Below are 21,534 nucleotides of genomic sequence, written 5' to 3'. Positions count from 1 at the left end.
ATTGAGATTTATGTTCTTTTACGATGTACTTATTACAAATATTGTCCAAGTATTATGCAGATTCATATGTTTGTATTGTAATTTCAATATGAGAAATTTTTTCGTGGCTCATTTTTAGGTGTATAAGGCAGACTAATATTAGGACAACCAAATATGTCAGCAATCAGAGCAATAAACAGCACAGCTGTAGTCAGAGTACTTTATTTCTCATTATTTCTTATTCTGCTAAGGTTTATCCAATATGAATGTAGCGTACGTGTGAAAATCCTGGAAGGTGTAAACACTAATTTATAAAAATATACATCAAATAAATTAGAATAAAATACAACAAGACCACACAGACGCTTTGAAAAATAGCAATGTTAAAAAAATGAAATAAAATAAAAATTTTAAAGTGCATACAATTGTCCAAGAAGAAGGAAAAGATTATACAATCTGATATAATCTCAACATAAGAAGAATAATAACTGTGTGATACATTCGGTCAGTCTGTGTATAAACAGTAGTAGTAACATTATACTGTCATTTGACAATATAAGGCTGCGTTATGCTGTATAACGCTGCGTTATACATAATAACGCACTGAAAATGGCTCCATGCCATACTGCCTCATCTTATTCCAAATATTTCAAAGTGGATCAGGATTATGAAGTATTGAAATTATTACCGGTAACACAGCAGTGCACTCAGACCTTCTATGCCATCCTCGTAATTGCCCCTTTGGGCATTATTTGGGTTAAAAGCAGCCAACACTGTGAGCTGCAGTTCCTGGTTAATGAAGCCTCAGGCTATTTCCCAGGCAAATGAAGGAGAGTAGGTTCTCCTTAGGTGTTTGTTCGGCATTCATCCACAGTGAGGAACCTCCCTTTAAGCATACACGAAGATGGAACAGATGGCATGACCCAACCTGGAGACAGCAGCACAGAGACTCGCTCACACGGTCATGAGGTTCATGAGGTACTGTATAATTAGAGCTTTATTCGCTAACTTGCTTATTATTATGCAGGGACTGTCATGTTGAACTGGTATGAATATTTTAAATTAATTGTCAGGGAGATCAATCAAATGTACCACGTATGCTCAGAGGCTCTACTGAGAACCTCCGTACTGATATTCTTGATGGTGGGGAATTAAATACCTCAACATAACATACAGTATCCTGCTTGTTTATGTCAAGTCGTCTATTCCATTCATTTTTGATCCTCTCGTGACAGCAGAAGCAGGTGGAGGGCACTCTGCATGCTCAAGCGTCCGTCTGCTCGCGCCTGCCTCACCATCACAGCAGGTACACAGTACACCAATGCAGCCCGTCCAGAAGCACCAAGCACTCGTAAGTGACAGAACAAGTGACATCTTTGCTGGCTCTTCATCATCATGATGTGTAGTGACAAAAAAAATGTTCCTTCCTGCAAAGAATTCGATTGTTACCTTCATTAATGAGCCATTTGTACAGTGAGTAAAGACACATATTTAGAAATAGGTCAAACAGTCATTTTTAATTAAGTACAAAACAATGATGTAACAATGCAATCTGTACATTAATTTAAGAATCAATCATGTCCCTTTTTCGCCACCCATCATCACATCCATGCAGACAAATATTACATTTATGACAAATAAGGGGGAAAGGATAGGGTTAAGAGTTTAGAATAGGAATAAATAGACCAATACTAGCATGGAATAGATTTATAGAATATTTTAAAATAATCTCAGTATAATCTATGTACAATATTTACAGTTTTCATCATCTCAACCATGAAACACTTCTCACCAAACAAACTCAATTTTGGAAAAATAAAAATATTTAAAGCTTGACTTAAATTATTACAATTAATAATAATAATTAATTTGGTTGTATTTGTTTTTTTGTTTGTTTGTTTGAATTATAGTTTTTTTTAATATGAATTAAGAAGGAACATGATTGTTTATTCTCGCAATATTAAATGACATTAATTTCATAAATGATCTGCCCTCGCCTGTGGCCAACAACAGTGCACAATCAGCATGTGAACTCACACAGGTCCCCCTCGTCTCTCGTGCAAAAAAGTGAGTCACTAAAAGCAGCGCCTTGGGCTTCTTTGACAACAGCATAAAAAAGATACACAAAAGTGTTTTTTTTTTTAAGTTGAAGAGTTAAAAGTCACTTCAGCAAACTCTGCCCGGGGGTTTCAGGAACATGTCTGATCACATCGTAGATAGTCGTGTGCATGTCCTGAACAGACTCCAGGCGAGCCAGAGATCTACACGATGGCTGTAGGACAGTTAAACAGGAAAGCAACCTTAACGCTTGCGGCCTTATTGGTAAATCTATGTATAGGTAAGCACGACAAAACCATACCTGTGCAGATTCTATTTTCCCTGGTATGGAGACAAATTCATAGATACCAAAGTCTTCAGTTGCATCCTCATGACCTATTAAGAAAAGCTTCTGTTATCAGACCAAAAATACATTTGGACATAAGCAATGAGACATTAGACCAGGTGTGTGACAAGTTTTTTTAATCGGCTGTGTGTGCTTGGGTCCCTTTTTCAGGACTACTTTAACATGCAAAGCAACCTAGGATGGAGTAGTAGGGCCACATGAAAATAAAATCTGAGATTTCAAGAATGAAGTCGTAAATTTACGGAAAAAAGTTGTAAATTTATATGAAAAAAGTCGTAAATTTACGACTTTGTTCTCATAAATTTACGAGAACAAAGTCATAGCTCTTCAGGAAGGAGGGAAACTTTCCTCTTGCTTCAGGCAAGCTTTTATTTATAATGTGGCAGCAAAACAGAACAGTTGAGGAAACATTAGCATGTCTAGCCCTTCTCACCTTTCGCCTTCCTTACCCCGCCACCTCTACATGCCCAAGGCCAAAGGTTTCATAAGTCCCCCCTTTACCTTTAGAAGGTCGTAAACAGGTTTTATATGATCTAACTACAAAACTACTCCATTTATAAATAAGGAATCCTACTTTTTGGAAATGAACTCATCACGGTGGGGTCTGGAACCAATTAACTGCGATAAATGAGGGATACCTGTACGATTCAGCAGATTTGTATTGAATAAGACACCCAGAATGTACATGAATAAAGGATTTGGGATTTACATTATGAACGATCAACTATAAAACATAGAATATCAAGAGTCCCTCCTTGTTTACTTCCTATAATGATCATTTGGAAACATTCGTAAGGCCGGATTTACTACTCCCGCCGTCCATAGTTTGCCCATGTCTGCAATAGAGGTTCAAAATAGAAGAAATCATGAAATTACAGTTACACAACAGCTTCCCCTCTGCTGCAAAGACTTTCCAAAATATTTTGGAGTGTGTCCAGTGTGTGGGAATTTTATCTACATATTATCTATTCATCCTCAAGAACATTTGTGGGGTCTCACTTGTCTGGCTCGCAATCTCCAATTGTCCTGTCCAAAGTTCATCGCAAAGAGGTCCTTCCATCCAAAAACGGGGGAACAGAAAATGCCTCAGTGAGTAATACCGGTATAAATCAATTTAGGGGGAAACTAAGGAGTCGAGTCCAACCCCTGATACGGTGGGAGAGAGATATAACGCAGAGCGTTTTGTGAGGTTTGATTTTTTTGAGATGCAAATGTATTCATCTCTTGAGAAGCCAAACTCTTCGCTTAATTGTCCCCAGCAACTTAGCGGAACTACGTTCTTCATCACAGAAATCTGACCAGAACTGGACTTAGGAGACCAAGTGGGGGGTAAGTCTCTGTTATTGGACTACAATGCTGATGGGGATGTCATACAACGTCATGTCAGAAAATACAAACTATCCCTTTGATGACATGGTAGCAGCCTACCTGATCGATGTGGTCGCTTCTGATCTGAGAGTGGCCTGCCAAGGCAAGACAGTAAAATTGTGTGTGAGAAAATGATAAACTTGGTGATTGTTTTAATAGTAATGACTCTTACCTCTTATAAATTCTCATAAGCACTGTGGATAGGAGAGAAAAGAGGTGTCTGATTGCATTTAACGGTCAAGCAATAGGGAACTTTTACAACTATGTCTCTGCCATCTAACCTCTCTTTGGGTGACAGTCTTTCCTAAAAAAGACCAGCAGCATGCAGCCGATGATGAACAAAGAGCACACCGTAATAACAGCCAGCGGAGAAAAACTGCTACCATGCTGGGTGTGCTTCTCTTTGCCTGTAAACAAACACAGGAAAAATATTTATAATATGATATACTTTGAATTATGATATTTGATTGGGTAGTCATTCTGAAGTGTTTGTGAAAATTTCAATTAAAGCTATCAGGACTGTTGACTTGTTAAATGCTACCCAGTATCAGCAAGGGGTCCTTTCGCAACGTCACCAAGACAACATATCAACGTTCTATTCACCACACACAATCCCTACATGCTATAAAACCTAGTCAACAAATGCAACAGCTGTTATGCTCTATTTACTTTCCCAGACACTGAACTTTAATACAGACACAAGGCAGGGGAACCTAGCAACAGAGATAAAATGTGCTATAGGTTTCGCTGTTCAGGTTTCATGGCAGACATAATCAGGTTTCCCTTCTCCACTGAGCGTGGAATCAACAGGCAGCTCAAGTCATACAACTAATAAAAACTCATCATGTTCCACACTTACCTGTCCCCAAGCTAGCCACCACTAAAGTAAACTGGGTCTCGTCTTGCTTCTGAGTCATATTATTGAAGGCACGGCACAGGTAGTCCTCAGCTTGGGCCAGTCTATAGGAGAGAACCTCCAACCGCGGGCCCTCTGTGATGACCTGTGTGGTGTTGCGGCTCTTGGAGATCCACACGTAGCTGTTGGGAGGGTTGGAGTCCGCCTGGCAGTCAAAGAAGACCAGTTCCCCAGGGTTGATGGTGAACACCTCCCCTGTCCGAAGGCCTTGGTCAGAGTTCACCTCCAAGTTGTAGGGACCATCTGCAGAGGACAACGTTTGGGCAGGAAACAATTGGAGTTTGCTGGTAAAAAAAAAAAAAAAAGCCTATTCTTTCCTAAAAAATAAAATAAAATAAAATGAACAAACGTCATACCTTGATTTTAAAGATGATGAAAACAAAAATAACAAATAACTAACAAAAATTTGATAACAGTATGTAAAAAAACATTAGTTATTAACTTTTAGCACAATTCCTACTACGTTTTCATTAAAAATAGCACTTTAAAACAATAGGTTCTTATTACTTAGTTTATGAAATGATTTACAAATAATTATTTTATGAAATAATATTTAATTTATTAATCTATATTTATTATTTAGGTTCATTTATTAGTGAATAACTTTGCTACCATTTCCTACTAAGTCCTCATGAAAAATAGTCATTTCGGAACAAAGTATTATGCTTATTAATTAATTTATAAAACTATTTGCAAATAATCATTTTATGTATTCTATCTAATTTATTCCCAATTTATTGATCTATATGTATTTTATTTATTAGTGCTTAACTATTTCTACCTTTTCCTACTAAATCCTCATGCAAAATAACCCTTTTGGAAAGAAATGTAGTTCTTTTTTATATTCTACAAAATAGTTCATTCTTTTGGGAAATCATTTCTCAATTTCTCTTAAAAACATCCATCCATCCATTTTCTATGCCGCTTCTCCTCATTAGTGTCACGGGGGTATGCTGGAAACATGTTTTTTATTATGAAACAGTTTTGGATGATTACCTAACATTGTCAAGAAATAAATAGCCACCCCGATAAATACAAAGTTGTTGCAATAGAATTTAAATACAGCAATCCTTAAAGCATTATTTTGTTTAGTTTCCACTCCATTCATGTCATTCAGTTGCCTAAACTCAAAAAGATAGCATCAATGTAGTCCCACGCAAATATATCAGTTTTACATATCATCAAACATTTGCAGTGCAAAAGAGAACATAGGAAAATAAATGTGTTAAATGTGTGATGACAATCTAGAGGAGTCACAAAAAATGAATGTTGCTAGTTTTGCAGGTTGCTATTTGTCATAAATTACCGTTGTCAAAACGCGATGTTACCTTTGCACAGCGGTGGCTACAGCGACCCCTACATCGCCACATCGGCATTCTGCAAGGATGAGTCGCCGAAAGGAGGTTTCGAACAGGGCGCCATTGAAGCTAGCACTGCATCTATCTGAGGCACTGATGCCTCGGCATGCTATAACGTACAGCATTAACTCATGTTGTAGTCCTCAATTCTCATAAAATGTGTTTTGTATGTTGGACTTTAAGAGGTGTACTAGCATGGCTTTTACAGAATGCGTACTGAGCAGAATGTAAATACATATCTGCCTCGGACTTCAGTTTAGGCTGGGGCGGCCCGGGGTATGACAAACGCCATGCTAAAAAAAAATTAACCCTACACCAGCACTTAGAAACTGAAAGAAAAAACTTCAATCCAAACATTTCCCCAGCTCAGCATCAGTGCTATCTTGTGTATATATAACTGTATATTTACATTCCACATGAACAACATTAGATTAGAGGTGTCCACTCACAGTAAACGGTGAGTTCCCCAGCCCTGCTGTGTCGCTCCGGGCTGACCGCATTGCTGGCCACGCATCGGTAACTTCCCTTGTCCTCCTTTTTCACCGGACTGATCAGCAGTGTGGACTTGTCTTTGGAGAAGTGATATCTGTTGCTAACACCCAAAGGGATATTGTCTCTGAACCACTGAAACCCAACCCTTGTTCCTCTCGCCACGGAACAAACCCATGTAACGTTGGCCTTGTCCTCAACCACGGCGTGAGATGGGCTCTTCTCAACGACTGGTGTGGACACAGGAACTAAGGGAAAAATACAAATGTGTACATTTAGAGGTTGCGCCACTGCATGGTGAAACCGTAGATGATGGATTCAAGGAGAGGACACTTACTATCCACTGTTACATGCACAGTCCTCTCCTCCGTGAAAACCTCCCCTGTCTTGTTATGAAACTCAATATTAAGGTTTATCTGATAATCCCCCTCATCATGCAGGTTTAATCTCCGTATCAACAAGGAGACATTGGGCTCGCTGAAGAGGATATGGTTGCGGTACATCATGTCCATGATGGTGGACTCTTTGGTAAATGTCACCAGAGTGGTCCTGATGCCACTCGTCGTGGTGTGGGACCACGTTCCCTGGATCTCAGCCTCGTCCAACTGGAAGTGCGTCTCAACGGGTAAATGTAGGGACTTCCCCTCGATACCATGGCGGACTGTTGACGGGACGTGGATGAACTTTGCACTGACTTCTGTGTGAGGAGGGATGAGAAAATTAATATGTAATTACTTTTTATACATATTATTAGAGTCTGTGCGGTGTTAACTTCAGCTTAGCACGTATTCCTCCGCGCCTTCCTCGCCTTTGTTTACGTTCTCAACGTCGCCTGCGAGCACTTCCGCCCGGCTGGGTGGTGTGTGTAGACTCCAGTACTCTGGAGATCTCAGGGATGAGTCGAACATCGCTGATAAAAACGTTGGCACTGCAAAATCCAATGTCCAAAGCTCTTGAAGGGTATACGATGTTAAGCCAAAGCCGCTTTGTATGAACAGAGCAGCAAAATAATAACTACAAAACTGCAAATATGGAAGAGACGTTGGGCTTCACTGTGTGTACGTGCCGCTGTCTTGCGTAAGTATAGATCTTCTGTTAAACACACACATCATTTTTAATTCCTTATTAACACAAATTAGGCTGATTTTGTATCAAAATAGGCTATTTATAACAAAAACAATGACATTCAATGTAAAAATGTATGCTCAGCAGCAGCCATTTTTTTTTAGCCAATCCGTCTTCTGATTTGACTCTCAGGGCCAGCTTGCAGGACCCAGTCCTGATTGGTTGGTCCCAGCAAAACTGTTCAGCAAGAAAGTAGTGGCAACAATGGCTCACTGCAGAGGAGTAAATTGACACCTCTGGTGAGTAGATGTATTTTATTTACAAGGTTTTAGGTTTACAAGGTTTTTTTTACGGCTGTCAAAAAGAATGTATTAATGGCGGTAGCTAATTTATTTCATTACGTTTAAATTTTTAGTAACGCATGCGCACCTGATCAAACACCCCTCTTATGATAGGAGACGGGAGTTTTGAGCGTCCCCACACAGTCACGCAGAGTCTGACACTGTTTTATAACTTCATTCTGACCTGAACACATCAACAGCAGTACAATTCCAACACCATATACTGTATGTACCTCCATCTCACACACGACTCTGGTCCATTCATCCTGGGAATGACACTTCCTCATTCTCATTACAGGAAAGCGAGATGCATTTAGGGACACTCCGAAAATCATAAAAACAACTTTATAGTGTGTGCGTGTGCGTGCGTGTGTGCGCGCGCGCACGCGCGTGTGTGCGTGTGTGTGTGTGTGTGTGTGTGTGTGTGTGTCAATAAACAGGAAGATAACGACAAACATGAAGTGGATATTCTTTTCACTCACTTCGTAACTCTTAATTTGGATGTACAATTTTCAACATTTAAGTATGCTGGAAAATAGACTGAAAACACATAAATGTACCTTAAATTACATAATGTCTTTGAACGCAACCCCTGATTGCTCATAACAACACTGTACAAAGTGTGATTCAAATGTTCTGTTAGAGACTATTGTTAGACAAATAGATTTTGAGACTTTTGTGGTATCTTTTAGCGTGAATGACATATTCAGTTCATTTGGAGCTGTTAATACATACAAAGATATATAATCCTGTCCTGTTATTTAGCTTTCTCTTCATTAAATACAGTAGAAATTGGCATATTTCAGACATAATAGATAATGGGGCTTAATCATGATTAATTCATTTAAAAACTGTGATTATTTTTAATCATTTGACACCCCTCATATTTTTGTCACATTATTAGATAAATATTGGTTGAGAACTGCTTCAGATGATGTTGTAGTGTAGCTTTTTCACTGGTGTACTGCTGATGACCGCTGGAAGACCACTGGAGAGCCTCTGTAATTACCAATAGAGTGCCGGTATCGCAGCAATCTTTTGGCAGTACTGGTTATCTTACTTAATGTGCTGGAGTTCCCCTCATTTTAAAACGCCTGTGTGGTACTTCATGAACAACAACCCACCGCTGATCAACAATACTAGAAGTTGCAGAGAACTGCTCTCCGCATCCTCTTCCCCAAGTTGTCCAGATCCTCAAACTGTAATGAGTTAATATTGACTCAGCTCACTGCTGTCAGTGTTGTCAGGCAAGGCCAAGACCTGTCTTTCAAGCTAACGCCACACAAAACAAACACGCCGGCTGTCTAAAGTCAAACTGTTGATGCGTGGCATTTCATTGTCTTTTGAAGGTGGTTTCCAGGGAAGCTTGTGTGCAGGTAACAGAGCGACCACACAATATGTACCTAACAACACATCACGACCACAATTGTTGTTCGAATCTGCCATTTATTGTAAGTTCTTGGTTGCTTTGTCCTTCATTGTGTTACATAAGCACCATTAATATTTCCTCTGGCAGGACAATTCTTCACAACTTCTGATTGCTGTCTCTGCGCTTTTTTTTTTTGTCTGGTAAGTTGAAAAAGTGGAGTGAAGTAGATTTTTGTTTGTTTCTTTGGATGCCAGGCTGAGCCAAGAAGCAAGCAGCATGTGAGTGGGCGGCGGTGGGACTGTGATGCAAACTTACTAAAAGCCTCTCACTAGTTGCTCACATTGAGATCTTCCTACTGTCCTTTTCACGTTTCTTTTCACAAGAAAAAATACATATTTTCACTTCAACTTTATCTTCTTTTGGAAAATGGCAACCTATGAACAAATTATCAGTACGATCAAACCACACTTTTTGTACGCCCGAGTCTTCATATGATTCGTTTTTTGGTCTAAAAGTTTTGCTAAAAGTTTTGCAAAAATTTTGCCGCGGCTTTTGCACAATATTGCACGTAACAAACTAGTCCGTTTACCCTGTATTAATTGAGTGTCCAATCAAAGCACCCTACGCGCTGCTGACTCACTGTCCGTGCATTTTTTTTAAGTGAGTGCAACTGCTAAATAACCCACCATGGGGCCAAAGAAAGTTGCGAGTGCCAGCAATTTCAAGAAGGTGAGAAACACTGTTCAGTTCGATCTCGTCAGGATGTATCGGAAGTTTGCATCAAGAATAAGCTTCAGCTGCTCATCATTAATAATTATTTTGCATTGTTTTCTGCAGGTAAAACTATAATTATTCTCGATAAAATTTATTTTTTGTTCATATTTGTAGGTATCTTAGATTTACATTAGTTCCTATGGGCAATGTATTTATAATTATTTATTTTATCATTAAGATATAATGATTATAATTTAAATTGACATCGCTCCTCTCCAAAATATACTGTGTATTGATAGGATTTGTATATTTAATATAATCTTTCATATACTGTATTTGGGGAAACATTCTTCAAAGGAGGTTCCTATTCATTTTCTATGACAATATTGTTGAAAATACTTTTTTTTTTTTAAATCCTCCATAACCGGCAAAAAAAAAAAAAAAGACTTTAGCATATGCCAGACGTACGGTTAAAAGCTGTAATGTTACACCAGCTTCATCTGGATTTTATGTAATTTTTTTGTTTGTAACCACCAAAATACACAATGATGTGGTACAAGTCGACATAGAAATATTAACATGAGTTAGTGTTTCATTTGCTGAGTTTTAAGATGTAGAATTTGAATATAATTATAATAATTTCGCTTGACACTGGGTAGAATAAACAAATGTGTCCATGCCAAATAATATGAATGTATTTTGCATATTTATATATCTTATATATATTTACTTTGGCTTTTTTGTGGGGAGATTCACACAAGGATGTTCCTATTAATTTTCTGTGGTAATATTCTAAAAAAAACACAAAAGTATACATAGAGTTAGAAGCTATAATGTTACACAAGCTTCATTTGGATAAGTTATGTTGTGCAAATTCACATAAAATTAGTAACCTGAGTCAGGGTTTATTTTGCTGAGTTATTTGGAATGCCCCCAGAATTATTATATAATTATAATAATGACGTGGTGCCAGGATAAACAGTCTTATGCCCTCAAATATATAAATATATTTTTCGTATTTAAAACAATATTTGACTTTTTTGATAAGCAGACATTCTTCCAAGTATGTTTTCATTATGATATATTTAGGATTATATTATAGAATCTTTGTAAAGTCCCTGTAACGTGTAAAAAACAGAAAATAATTTTTTATTTGTCAAATGTGACCAGTTTTGAACAGAATTTAGTTTGTGCTTCTTGTGTTAGAAGCTATATTGTCTAATAAGCTTCATCCTGATGTGATATGGAACGAATTTCATCATATTAGCTTGTAATATGTTTTGTTTAGACTCACTAGAGTAAAGTTTGAAATGGACCCAAAAGGAAACAAACTCAAGATGCATTTGTATCATTATTTGTTTAACGTCAAACACACGAGTCAACCAAAATAAATCCTCGCTATACTGTAATAGCTTGTGAATTATATTCAGTGGTGTGAAAAAGTCTTTGCCACCTTGCTGATTTCTTATTTTTTTGCATGTTTATCACAATTAAATGTTTCCAATCATCAAACAAAATTTCAATATTAGTCAATGACAACACAACTGAACACAAAATGCAGTTTTTAAATGAAACTTTTTATTATTAAAGGAGGAAAAAAAACCTACATGGCCCAGTGTGAAAAAGTGAAAACATACTGTTAAAACATAACTGAGATTAATTGAGATCTATCAGTCTGGAAAAGGTTATAAAGCCATTTGTAAAGCTTTGGGACTCCAGCGAACCACAGTGAGAGCCATTTTTCACAAATGCCGAAAACATGGAACAGTGGTGAACCTTCCCAGGAATGGCCGGCCAGCTGAAATGACCCCAGGAGCGTAGCGACAACTCATCCAAGAGGTCACAAAAGACTCCACAACAACAGCAAAAGAACTGCAGGCCTCACTTTCCTCAGTTAAGGTCAGTGTTCATGACTCCACCATAAGAAAGACACTGGGAAAAAACGGCCTGCATGGCAGAGTTCCAAGACAAAAAGCACTGCTGAACAAAAAGAACATTAAGGCTCATCTCAGTTTTGCCAGAAAATATCTTGATGATCCACAAGACCTTTGGGAAAATACTCTGACGCGACAAAAGTTTAACTTTTTGGAAGGTGTGTGCCCCATTACGTCTGGCGTAAAATTAACGCCACATTTCAGAAAAAGAACATCACACCAACAGTAAAATATGGTGGTGGTAGTGTGATGTTCTGGGGCTGTTTTGCTGCTTCAGGACCTAAAAGACTTGCTGTGATAAATGGAGACATGAATTTTGCTGTCTACCAAAAAATCCTGAAGGAGAATGTCCAGCCATCTGTACGTGACCTCAAGCTGAAAGGAACTTAGGTTCTGCAGCAGGACAATGATCCAAAACACACCAGCAAGTCCACCTCTGAATGGCTGAAGAAACACAAAATGAAGACTTTGGAGTGGCCTAGTCAAAGTCCTGACCTGAATCCTATTGAAATGCTGTGGCATGACCTTAAAATGGTGCTTCATGCTTCAGTGTGACTGAATTACAACAATTCTGCAAAAATTAGGAGGCCAAAATTCCTCCACAGCGCTGTAAGAGACTCATCGCAAGTTATCACAAATGCTTGATTGGAGTTGTTGCTGCTAAGCGTGGCCCAACCAGTCATTGGGTTTGGGGGCAATCACTTTTTCACACAGGGCCATGTAGCTTTGGATTTTTTTTCTCCCTTAATGATAACAACTTTTATTTTAAGAAACTGCATTTTGTGTTCAGTTGTGTTGTCATTGAGAAATATTGAAATTTGTTTGATGTTCTGAAACATTTAAGTGTGACAAACATGAAATAAATAAGAAATCAGGAAGGGGGCAAACACTTTTTCCCACCACTTTAAATGTCATATTAATTAACATTATATTAATTAGAGCACCTCTAATCCAATTTTGACCTGCTAACTTATTCCTCTTGGACTTCCAGCTGGTGTCCGCCATGCCTCCATGCTCCTTATCACAATGACTTCACTGTCTGCTAGCCGTTATGTGCTAAATAATACACGCAGCGCCGACACCGCTGCGACACGTTCCACTCTCACAGGCCTGCAGGCGAGTTTCTGTGTGTGTGAGTGTCAATACGCGTGTGTGTGTGTGTGTGTGTGTTGTCACAAGCAGGCGTGCGCCTTCGTTTACACCAGCTGGGGACGCACTGAAAAGACAAAATGAGGCAAAGTGTGCCAAGCCCACTGCTTAACTGTTGTCCCCAAACAACATGGTCATTGTTGTGGTCATACGCTGCAGTGATGGTGGAGATTAGTGTGACACACACACACACACACACACGTACACACAATCACTTGAGGTAATGAGGAGCGTACATACACTTTCAAACAACCGCAAGTGAAGACACCTGCCTCTTATCACCCACACTGCCATGGAAGTTGTTTGGATACTAAATAAAGTCACACGATGCATGTCTAAATGCAAGTGTACCACCATCCTCAGCCCTCTTAAGGAGACAAACACATCCCTTTAATGATAATGCTAATGGTTTCAAACGCATTTTTACACATTTATAACATTCAACATGTCCGAAAAGGAGTAGGAAGAAGCAGAGCTTGTTTAATCCTACCCCTCCTCCATGTATCATCACTGACTGATAGTTTGTTCACTTTATGTGTTTAAATCTTCACCTGTTACCAGAGAAAGAATAAAGAATGGGTAAAGAATGAATGAAAATGGGGGAAAAAAATCATTTTTAAAGTAAAAAAAATAATAATAATTTTAAAAAGTTAAATAATCAGTAGCTAAAATATTAAATACAAAAAATCTGAATAAAAAATGATAATAATAATAATAATAAGTTAAATACAACTCTAAAGTCGTTTATTTTTATTTAGATATTGTGCTCCTGTGAGATATAAAATGAGTCACAATGCAGTCCTGTTACTCACTTCCCATTTCCACAGACTTTTTTATGAATTTATAGCCGACGGGGACTCAAAAGGCGAAGTTACACAGACATTATTGTGGAAAGGATGTCCGACAAGACTACAAGGAGGCTGCAAGTTGAAGCATATTAAATCAAGCCAAACATCATTTCAAACAATACCTTTACAATAACATGCTACTTTTTCAGTTCATTCTCGTTTGTTTTGACCTGTAACCGTTTCCTTTTTATTTGGTTTGATTTTAAAACTCTGACACTAACAAGTTGCACTTTTTTTTGGGAAAGGCTAAGAAAAAACATTGTTATTATTAGTATCAACATTTCAGCATTTTCTCTTTATGTTCTGCCTTTTTGCTCTATTTGCGGGCCACACTTGGAGTATTGTTCAATGCATCTCTGAACTACAGGAATATTGTCATTTTGTAATGGAAACCACAACAAAACTCCCTCCACTAACCTCCATTTGCCTCCTGACTCCAAACCCAAACAATAAATCATCTATAAGTCACCCAAGCCCCAGTAGGTCAACACAATGCTTACCTGTTAGGAGGACCAGAAGCCAGTAGACGTAAAGCACCATTCTCCCTGTGGCCTCCATGGCATCTTATCCTCTTGGGATACGTGGGACTTGTGAGGTGTGAGGGATGAACGAAGGAGGCGGTGTAGTGGTAATGGCGAGAGGAGGAGGAGGGAGGGGAGCTGTGTGAGCTGGTTTTGGTGACTACATTTGCCAGGGAAATGAGAGGAGCTAGCTTCAGCCACCACGGCCCCTCCCATGTGACATCAGATGGAAGAAGACGAAGAAGAGGCCCACCTGGCTGAGTGACAAGACTGTACACATACACACACACACACACGCGCGCGCACGTCGATAGTTGCCCTGAGGTTGAGGGTTTCATTTGGTCAAAGAGAAACTGAGACATGAAAGTGTAAAGGAATAGTTGAGAATGGAAGCCGATTCTTGACATTATAACGCCAGCTGTCTTCTTCAACCCCTCAGGGTCGGAGAAAAGAGACAGAAAAAAATAATAGACAGACAGTAAGCTTACAAGTTAATACATTTGGTTTCGACTACAAAGTGGTCACAATGTGTTAACAACCACACTGCATTCGCGTCACTGACCTATAAGCTGCCCTGAAGGGAGATACTCACCATATTGAAAGAGATATGCAGCTTGACAGCATTTTTATATCATTTTCAACCCCCAGGAACTGAAAAAATACCCATAGTCCGAAAGAGACTACAGCAGGGGTGTCTAAAATGCGTCCCGGGGCCCATTTGCGACAGACTGCTTGTTATTTCTTGGCCCGCGGCACATTAAAAAAAATGGCGGTCAAAAATAACGTGTTAACGGCGGTAACTAATTTATTTAATTAATTCCGTTACAGTTTTTAGTGTAATTAACGCATGCGCACCAGAGAAAGCACTCCTCTCTGTTGTGACGGCAGCAGAGTGGAGCGACGCCCCCACACAGTCACACAAAATCTGCCGCTCTTTTATAACTTCATTCTGACCTGAACACATCAACAGCAGTACAATTCCAACACCATATACTGTATGTACGTCTCTAGTCCGTTCATGCTGGAAACGACACTTCCTCATTGTCATTACACGCGAGATGCATTCAGGGACACTCCAAACATCATAAAAAACGGCTTTATAATGCGTGTGTGTGTGTGTGTGTGTGTGTGTGTGTGTGTGTGTGTAAACAAACAGGAAGATAAGAAAAAAACATGAAGTGGATATTCTTATCACTCACTCAGTAGCTCTTAATTCGGATGTACATTTTGCTACATTTAAATATGCTGGAAAATACACTGAAACTACTAAATTTACCATAAATTACGTGATGTCTTTGAACGCAGCCCCTCATTACTCATAATAATGCGGTTTAAAGTGTGATTCAAATGTTCCGCTACTATTAAAGAGACTAGTGTTAGACAAATAGATTTTTAGACTTGCGTGGTATCTTTTAGCTTGACTGACATATTCAGTTCATTTGGGGCTGTTAGCACATACAAATATATATAATCCTTTTCTGTCATTTATCTTTCTGTTAATTAAATACAGTAAAAATTGGCATATTTCAGACGTAGTTGTTGATTTATTAATTTAAAAACTGTGATTAATCTGATTAAAATTTGTAATCATTTGACAGCCTTACTTAAAATCCAATGAAACGAGAAAACAAAAATGTTGATACTCATAATAACAACAGGCTGTGTCACCTGCAACACAAAGCTGACATGCAGGCTCACTTCTTAGCATATCTGCTTTGGATTACCCTTTTTAGGAAATGTTTAAAAAATATCGGAACAGCGTCAACATCCTTTTTTGGACACCCCTGATGTACAGTATTTCTAATGTGCAGTAAATGGTGATAAAGAGTGTGGATCCATGAATGGTGTACTTTCAGTGAATTAAGGCATTGTTGTTGACAGTGTAAATGAGTGCCTCCTTGGTGATGGTACCATGGTGGGGGAAAAAAAGAAGGAGCAATAGTGCAGTTTTATAACACACACACACACAACACTCACATTACCAACAGGTACGCCTGCTAAAATAAGTAATATTTCAAAAATGATTCGAAAACGCTACCTCACTCGTTTGCTCCACGGTTTCAGGTTTTTATGACATCACATGATACCACCTCTGCCCCATCCATATAAGTGGAGTGTTCGGATGCAATAGTATACTGGAGTAGTGCAGTCAATCACAAAAACATAGAAATGCGTAATGATTATGGTTTGCAGTCATCACAATAGGATGTGAGGTCTTGTATTGAATCACAACATATTGTGCATGTGTATCTAATTAAGTGGAGTCATAAAGTGAGCATGATTGTAAGTCATAACCACCCATTCATAATCAACATCCTTCTACTGTAAATGGTTGTGGAAGGCTTGAGCCTATCCTAGCTGCCTTTCTGCCATAATGTTTAGCGACATGACTATTAATCTGTGGTGGCTGGTTCGGTACATTTGGTACAGTTCAGTGGGGACTTAACCGGACAGAATTTCTGTTAAAAAACAATCTTTCTAACCAACATTATTGGTTGGTAATAATTAATGTAGCACGTACGCATCATCAGTGAACACACATACAGATAGATGACTGACGTTGCAAACATGAACGGACAGGCCCCAATAATCCAGGCCCAAAAAATAGTATTTAGTTTGGTCAGATTTTGAGAAAATGCCACATCAGCACTGGCAAATAGATAAGCAGCCCACATACCTTTTATCCCGGTTCCCCGTGCGTAGTGCCGGGATTGGAACATAACAACTTTGCATACCAATATAATGCGCCAGGCAGCTGTGGTTACGTTTTCAGGCTCGAACAAAATGTGCATGACAGCAGGGGAATGTCTTTTTATGTGGACATACTTTTTTTTTTAACATCACTCATGTGTTTACTTTTTTTTTTACATCGGAGTGGGGGAAATGTGCATTAAATGTGTCCTGCTGGTTGGATGAGCCAGGAAAAGGGAGTGGAAGATGGCGTTTCCCAGCATGTTTTGTTGTAGTTAAAATGATCAGTCTTATGCCTCTTTAAGGTGTTATTTTGTACAGGCAGGATGCAATAGCTTTAACGCGGTGCCGTTTCTAGTCATGTGCGGTTAAACTATTGCTACTTTGAGCGTGAATCTAGCACCTTTAGTAAAAAATGATTGTGCAGTTGGTGATATTAAATAATACTGTGGCCACTTAAGTACAGTGACGCCATAGGAAGAGTTGAAACACTTGATAGTGCAGATCATTGCACGCACATTGCTTGTTAACGTCTGCGATGCGGGCAGGTTCTTTTGCTATTTCCCAAACAGTTCCGCGGGCCGGATGAAATTGCAGTGTGCCTGAGTTTGACACTCTGCGCTAAAATATCATCTGGAGCAGTTCACAAGCAATATTTATCTAAAAACTTGACAAAAACATGAACATTTTAAGTAGAGATGTCAGTTACTCCTCCTAAGTCAGCCATTGTGGGCGTAATTTGGCTTGTTGAATGGTTTTGCTTTCATTAAAAATGCTGATGTCACTGTGGTAGCTGGCTCTATGAGGCAAAACAGAAATCTGATTAAAAAAAAAAACCCAAAAACAGCCCCGTTGCTAATAGTGTTTATGTGCTGTGGGGTTATCACTTGTGATTATCAAGGCCCTGGGCAGATTACATTCATACGGCAACACATAAGAGCTGACATCTGATTGGACAAACAAAAATCTAACATGCATATACACTACTGGAAGCAGTGCAGCCAAGAGACACGCCACTAAATGAACATAATAGACAGTTGGGAATAAATTAATGCAGTTTAATCATACGAATACTGGAATTTAATTTGTAAAAGTAGATCAGTGCTTCCGATAGTGTTTAGGCCAGCAGGGAAGGTCTTGCTGGCCCGGACTGCACAGCACTGCTATTAATACAAAAAAAAATTTTTTTTTTTAACTGCTAGTTTCAACTTGTCCTTTAGATGGAGTCAGTGCACCATCTCTCTGCAAACACAGTCATCTTTGCAGCACTTCAACAGGGTTAGCTCATTTCACGCTAGGCCAACTATTTATATGATGCATGCTTCTATGGCACCACTTCCCAACCCTACTGGTTTGTGAGGCTGTAAACTTTTTAAAGTTTTATTCCAGTCCCTGGTCAGAATTATGTCCTGTTTCCAGTTGTGACTTAGTTGCATTGCTTTTGCAGCTATGAATGGGTTGTCTGACACAATAACAACTGGGAAAATTAACAAAATTGATGATTTTTTTTATGTCTACTTCATCTTGTGATCTCTTGAGATATTACCGCTGTAAGGCTTTGCTATGTTTGGGACATGTGACGGTGATTTTATTTGTCTTTCCCTTTTGGAAATGGCAAGAAATACATTCAAGAGTGAAATATTGCAAGTTGGCTATGGAAACAAACTGAGACTGAAGAATTGCCGTAACTAAAGAGACATGATTCCTAAAAGAAGACGCACATCACAGTATATGTTGTATACCATGTGAAATGCACAGTTTGTATAGTTCTTGTTTAACAAAGGACAAACTGTGCTGTCATAAGACAAGGAGGATATTGAGAAACACAAGTGGGAGCTTCAGGCTGCGAGCTTTTTGACTTTAGCACTAGTGAGTGACAACTTTAAGAAGTGGTACAATCTCTGGTTAAAAAGGTCAAAATAATAACATGACAGGCTATATTTAGAGTGTTGCCTCAGTGTGAAAAAACTCTACCCTCCATTAATTGATGATGAAGGAAACACGCGCCTTAAATATACAATTTGCGTGCGTGTTTGATCAGACAAAGCTCACCATGACCTGGAATGACTGCCTTCCAAGAACAAGGGCACAAGAGCTGAGTCACACGCACGCGACACCACCTCAAATGGGGGCACTTTCGCCGTGCTCGAAAATGTCACATTTTCCATTTTCAGTCTCCCGGTCTGCTGCCACATTACACCGCTGCTTCACTTCACTGGGTTGCAAGCATCATGCATCTTCATTTTCATTACCCCGTCATGTCCTTCTTGTACTTGTGGTATAACATTTACTTTGACGTGGATAAACTGCAGATTTATTGCCCTGTGTGTTATTACTGAGGAGAATGTTTTCCTCGCTGTTTGTTAAGTAAAAGGACAGCTAAACCGTTTTGCACGAACTGTATGCTCATGTGCATGATTTCATTTTCAGTGGTCCAATAAACAGCATCTAATTGATCCACAACATTATACACACTTCCACGTAAATGCAAATTCTGACTTTACAAAGATAATAGTGCTCGTTTTTAATGAGTTATTTATTTGACAAACTTTATTCATTTATTATTGTGGTTGTCGTTCGCAGTGCGCTGCATCATACCGGGAGCCGTGTCCAATATTTTGACTCAGCCAGGTAACTAAATGAGCTAACCAAAATATTAGAATGATGCAATGCAGTTTTGCACCAAAAGCTAAAAAAATAAGTAAATAAATCAAATAATATACATAGTCAGTCATTCATGCTCTGGGTGACAGGTGAGCTGGAGCCTATCCCAGCTGACTTTGGGCGACAGGCGGGGTACACCCTGGCCTGGTCACCCGTCAATCGCAGGGCACATATAGACACACAACCATTGAGAATCACATTCATACCTATGGACATTTTAGAGTCGCCAATTCACCTAATGTGCATATTTTTGGAATGTGGGAGGAAACTGGAGTACCCGGAGAAACCCCACGCTGGGGGAGAACATGCAAACTCCACACAGAGATGTCCAACGGCAATTCGAACTCAGATCTTCCATGTGTGGCCAACACGGTAACCACGCGGCCACCTAGATTATGTGATTGGAAAGTAATTCTCTCTCTTGCATGTGTGTGCTACAGGAGCAAAGACAGCATTCTGCGCACGGGCCAGTCTCCGTGGCTGGACAGAACTCCGAATTAATTGTGGCCAAGTGGGTCATAATTGTGTAGAAATTGCTAAATGTTTGCTGTATGCACATTGCTACTAGCTGTTCAAGTTAATATGTGCCAATGTTCAGTGGTTGTTGCTTGTAGCTGTTCAAGCTAATAGGTGCCCATGTTCGTTGGTTGTAACTGTAGCTCACGAATGTGGAGAAAAACAGACAACTGTACCATCAGTGGTTATAGAAGACATAAAGGACAGTACATATGAATGGAGGAAGCCAAACGATCCTACATTGTGATGTAAAAAAAGTAGCCATGGCACTGCGGCGACCTGTATTGTTTCTGTGCAAATTGCTAGCCATCCGGGGCAAGATGCTTGTCATTAATTGAATAGAGGGCCACAGTTGTGTCTGGCAGGTAGGTGTTTTTATTTCAGCAGAGACGTAGTGGTCTTCCTCGTGCATATTTGCAGCCGAGACAGTGTTGCCAGGACTTGCGAGAGAAACGAGCGACGAGCTCTCTGAAAACAAGCCAGAAACAACAGGGAACTTAGGAATTTACAAGCGACTTTACAAAAAAAAAAAACCCAAAACAACAAGAAACTTGGGAAGTTGTAAGCATCTTTACAAAAAACAAGCCCACAGTCGCTTATAAAAAAGCAAACCTGATAACTCTGGCCGAATTGCTTTCTTTATATGTGACGTAACAGGTCAGCCAGAAAAGCCAAAGCTTTGCTCACGCTGAGAGGAATATAAGCGCCATAAGCGTTTTGGGAGGCACACAGCGTACGGCCAACAAATGCAGTGAAGATGCTTGTAAACACGGACGTCACACTAAGGTGTGAAAAATGTAGAAACCAAATTAGTCGTCCCTTCTTTATCGCAGTTAATGTGTTCCAGACCGAATTAATTCCCACAAAGTAAGATTCAATGTTAATAAACAAAATTAATTTTTTGAAAGTCTGTTTAGGACTTTCTAAATACGTTTTTTACCATTATTAGATTATGGTAAAATTAGATTAGCCCTGTAGATGTGAAATAACACCCCTATAGTCACCTTTACACTCCTATTATTCTTTGTTTACACCACATTGTGCAACACTAATGCGTAGGCTACAAAATCATGTGACATAAGACTTAATGCAGTCTTTTCTTTCTTCTCTCTCTTTCTTCTTTGTCTGTCATCCCTCTAACCATGTTTTGGTAGTCTTAACAATACATTTGCTAAGCAATTGGAACAGGAGGAGTTATCCAGACTCAC

The 21,534-nt window shown here is 39.2% G+C and overlaps 1 protein-coding gene across 2 annotated transcripts; it reads right to left on the bottom strand.

Annotated features, from left to right (window-relative positions):
* Positions 1-361: 361 nt before the first annotated feature.
* Positions 362-14,901, bottom strand: hepacam2 (HEPACAM family member 2). Of its 2 annotated transcripts, XM_054764640.1 has the most exons (10): positions 14,435-14,901; positions 7,323-7,442; positions 6,852-7,211; positions 6,475-6,762; positions 4,611-4,910; positions 4,033-4,158; positions 3,924-3,945; positions 3,812-3,846; positions 2,339-2,412; positions 362-2,251 (listed from the first exon to the last, which is right to left on the bottom strand). In XM_054764640.1, the coding sequence occupies exons 1-10, from the start codon at positions 14,490-14,492 to the stop codon at positions 2,141-2,143; spliced, it is 1,494 nt and encodes a 497-aa protein (XP_054620615.1). In that variant the 5' UTR covers positions 14,493-14,901; the 3' UTR covers positions 362-2,140. The 2 variants fall into 2 exon arrangements, with proteins under 2 accessions (XP_054620615.1, XP_054620616.1); XM_054764641.1 differs by lacking the exon at positions 7,323-7,442 and having other exon boundaries at positions 14,435-14,898.
* Between the last annotated feature and the right edge of the window lie 6,633 nt (positions 14,902-21,534).

The sequence above is a fragment of the Dunckerocampus dactyliophorus genome, chromosome 20 (genome assembly GCF_027744805.1).
Source record: "Dunckerocampus dactyliophorus isolate RoL2022-P2 chromosome 20, RoL_Ddac_1.1, whole genome shotgun sequence".
NCBI lineage: Eukaryota > Metazoa > Chordata > Actinopteri > Syngnathiformes > Syngnathidae > Dunckerocampus > Dunckerocampus dactyliophorus.
Note: the sequence above shows the minus strand (reverse complement) of the source record. Positions and strands in the feature narration are given on the sequence as shown.